The sequence below is a fragment of the Camellia sinensis genome, chromosome 8 (assembly GCF_055761805.1).
Source record: "Camellia sinensis isolate YWXY chromosome 8, ASM5576180v1, whole genome shotgun sequence".
In the NCBI taxonomy this organism is placed as follows: Eukaryota; Viridiplantae; Streptophyta; class Magnoliopsida; order Ericales; family Theaceae; genus Camellia; species Camellia sinensis.
In genome coordinates, this window is record NC_138968.1 from 188,413,584 (window position 1) to 188,417,727 (window position 4,144).

At 38.3% G+C, this 4,144-nt stretch overlaps 1 protein-coding gene across 1 annotated transcript; it reads left to right on the top strand.

The window, feature by feature from the left end:
• The first annotated feature begins 891 nt into the window (after nucleotides 1-891).
• On the top strand, nucleotides 892-1,521 carry LOC145798359 (putative F-box/LRR-repeat protein At1g56400). Its single transcript, XM_082885887.1, has one exon. It carries the CDS (start codon nucleotides 892-894, stop codon nucleotides 1,519-1,521), a length of 630 nt encoding a protein of 209 aa, XP_082742013.1.
• Nucleotides 1,522-4,144: the final 2,623 nt, after the last annotated feature.

Here is a 4,144-nt window from a genome sequence, read left to right on the forward strand (position 1 = left end):
TAAAAATTTATCGAGTACATTATTCATATAAAAAATTAAGTCGATCAGATAACGTAAATTACGTATACAAACTAATTTTGTATAAACTGTTAATTTTCTTATCGTCTATTTTTTTATACAAAATTGATCCGAATACGTGATTGTTGTTATTTAACCAACTTAATTTTTTACAGGAATGATATACGCAATGAATCCTAAAATGTGAACGGTTTGAATCATTAAAATAAGACCTAAAAATAAATCCAATAAACTGGACAACACCACTCTGGTCCGATTTCAAAATGGAGAGAAGCTAGTCCCAAATTAAATCTCTCCACAATTCACTATTCTGATAAATTTGTAAGCAAATTTTAGTATCCTTATAATAATTCAGATTTTTAACCATACAGTTAAGTAAATACAAAATACAAAATACAAAATTCGAGTGATTGTTAAATTTTAAGACCTCAAAAATATAATTTCTGCATTAACATACAATGATGGAAACAATTTCCAAATCATTAATTATAATTGGTTTAAAAGTGGGAAAATTACAGTGATAATTTTAAAAACTTATTACAAATTCATGAAAAAAAATTATACTTATAATTATTAATATAAATAATAAATATTTATAAAATTTTCCAGTTATTTATATTAATTTTTCAAAACATGCAATTAACTGAAATTCCCTCTTTAAAAACCGTCCACTCAAGATTCAAATTCAAACCCCAACTATAATAACCGAACCATGCTTCTCTCCATACCAAACCTATATATAGATATATATATATATATAAGCAACTCTTGGTCTTTGTTTTGCAATGATTCACTCATTATATATACACACACTCTCTCATCAACTTTCTTGCAACAACACACAACCTCCCCCACACATACACACACTCCACCATGACCAACAAAAACAATGATCAAGACATGTTCTCATACTTGAAAGACTCACTCATTCTCATAATCATCTCCTTCTTGCCCTTCAAAGACGCGGCAAGAACATCAACCTTGTCCAAGCGATGGCAATTCCTCTGGCACGAAACCAAGAACATAGAACTCGACGAAACCCTCTTTGTAGAACCACAAATTCATCAATTCAACGAAGAAACTATAGGGAATCAAAGAAGGGGTTTCATCGATTTCTCAATGCAGTTCATTCAAGGTTTTCGCCCAGTGAGTGTGGATAAGTTTCGCCTCTCATTTTCACATCCCGAGAACTATGTTGAGGCCATGCAAAATTTTGTTCAATTCGCCATTGGTCATAATGCAAAAGTTCTTGAACTTGACTTCTCAGAACCAACATGGGATCAACAAGATTTTGATCTTGATCTTGATAATAACCATGCTAATTTGTTTGAATTGCCTCCATGTGTTTATGAACACAAAGAGCCATTCAAATCTTTGAAGTTGTTTGCATACAAATTTAGGGTTTCCCAATTCATCAACTTCAGTGCTCTGACGAGTCTTTCTTTATCGTGGATTCAACTGACAACTACTTCTTTTAACGCATTGTTATCAAACTGCCTGTAGACACCCCATTTTTGACCGCCTTTAAGACTTGGACACGACTGATGGTTTTGAAAGATGCGCAGGGCAGAGGTTCAATTTCTTCGGCAAGGAGAGAGAGTCAAATCTCAACTTCATACCCTCTTTTGGACCAAAACAATCTTGATCAAAAGATTTTAGACCTTGAAACCCTCTCATTCAAAAACGTTTTTGAAATAAAGTTTCTACGATGTCCCGACGCTCGCATTTTGTTAAATGTCGCGCTTTTCGGTAAACCGAGCGAGGACAAAGTGGAAATGAATGAAGGAGAGATGAACTCTTTTGAAAAATCTTTAAAAACACCTTGTTTAGGGGTTTGGAGTTGAAGAAAAGAGGAAAGGAGAGAAGAAAACAAGGTTGGGAGAAGTTCGGCATGAATCCGGGTAGGACCGAATCTGCGCGGCTTCACGGAAACTGGCATAACTTTTTCCACAGGAGGAATTTTAATGCAAGGTTTACGCCATTGGAAATCTAACTTCCGGGGCTTCAATTTGGACACTTGAATGGCCACCATTGGACTTCCCAATCACCGGCCGGCCACCTTTCTTTCCGGCAGAACCATTTTTTGTTTTGAAAAGTAGCAGGCCGGCCAGAAAATCTAGCAAGCCGGCCACCTATTTGGTGAATGGCCTTTTTTGCCCTTTTGAGCTGGCCGGCCATGATCCTTGTCCCAAGTGCATTCCAGCCATGTATTTTGTTTTTCACTTCGCCCATGTCCGAGGGTTTGGCCTTTTAGGGGGGGAAACTTGAATTTGAAATTCCCCCCCTTTTCTCTACTCCTTTGCCTATAAAACCAGCCCCTCCCCTTTAGTTTTAAGGGTTAGAAAATCTTTTCTAAACCTCCTACATTGTATCTCTCTCTCTCTACACTCCAACCCTCAAAACCCTTCAAATCCCACACCCCTTTCTACACCACCACATAGCACCACACTACCACCATCCTTTCCAACACTTGGAGCTGGTTTTCCAGAGCTTAAGAGCACCTTTTCTGAAGCCAAGAGCTACTGAAGCTTGGTCTACAAGGGTGAGTCTTCATTCTCCCTCTTTTGTGCTTTATTTTGTTCTATATCTAAGCTATACTTGCTTACATTTTTGGGCTCTGACCCTAACTGAAAATAGTCATGTTTTGATGTCTTTTTCATGATTGATTAAGGGTCCTTCCATGTTTAAGGTCTCTAGCTACCACTTGCTTCTTTACCTCTCTTGTATGCCTCTTTCTTGCATAGTATTTTAGGCTCATTTGTAAACTGTTTTGAGCTTGGTTATAAACTATAAAGTGGGTTATTTTGAGCCCTTATTCAACATTGTTGAAGGGCTATTCACTGTTTGAGGCTTCCTTTTGTCACTTTCCTCTTTATCCCTCTCTTGGTGTTATTTTTGCATGTTTTGTTAGCCCCTTGTGCTTGTATTTTTGGGCTCTGGTCCGAACTTTAAATAGCCTTATTTTGACTCTCTCTTCATTTTTTATCAAGGGACTTTTGCTTTTTGAAGCTCCCTTTTTGCTCTTTGTGTTTAAACCTCTTTTTAGGCCTTATTTTGCATAGTATTTTAAGCTTGCATGTGCACTGTTTTGGGTTTGGTCACTAACTGTAAAATACCATTTTTTGGGCCCTTCTTCAATTTTTTTGAAGGACCATCCTCTGTTTGAGGTCAGCAACCATCACTTGCTTCTTTGTCTCCCTTTTGGCCCATTTCTTGCACAATAGTTTAGCCATACTTGTGTTTGTTTTCGTGGCTTATTGTAAACTGTAAAGTACTTTATTTTGAGCCCCTCTTCAACTTTGTTGAAGGGCTCTTGGCCATTTAGGGCCAGAAGCTGCTACTTGCTTCATTATCTCTCTTTTGGGGCCATTTTTGCATGTTAACTTAGCCCTATTTGTGTTCACTTTTTGGCCTTGATTAAAACTGTAAATATGCTTTTTTTGGGACTGTCTTGATTTTGTCTTCACACTTCATGTTCAAATAATGCATGCTTTGCATAGCCATAGGTCATTCCATGTACCTAATTTCATGTTTCGGGTCTCATTCCATGTATCGGGTGCCATGTTTCCATGTTTCAGGATCATTTTGCATCACATTTCAGTGCTAAAACTTGCATGTTTATATGTCATATTCCATGCCTTGCCATGTCATGTTAGAGTGGCATTTGTGCCTTAGGGTCGGTCCTCGGTTTGCGTGCATGTGTGCACGCATTTCGAGTGTTTCATTTTCATCTCATGGCCTCCTATGTGAGTGCGGCTGAGGTCCACTCACGTTGGTGTAAGCCCATATTGCATTGTGTATGCCATTTCATTTCATAGCATTGTGTATGCTAGGCCGTATGTTAGCGCATTGTGTATGCCATGTTATCTCGTGCATCGTGTATGCCATTTCCTAGCATTGTGCATGATAGGTTGTATCTTAGTTTCATTTCATGCATGTCATGCATATTGTATCGTGTTGGGGATAGGAGTTAGCCCGAGCACGGGAAACGAGGGGCGTTTCGTACTCTGAGTGACGGAACGTGTCTCAATTCCTCGGTCGCCGACACTCCGGATTATCCATGATGAAGTCTAGGCCTTGTTGTGTCCATATGTGCATTCATTTCATATTGAATCGTGCAAATCGA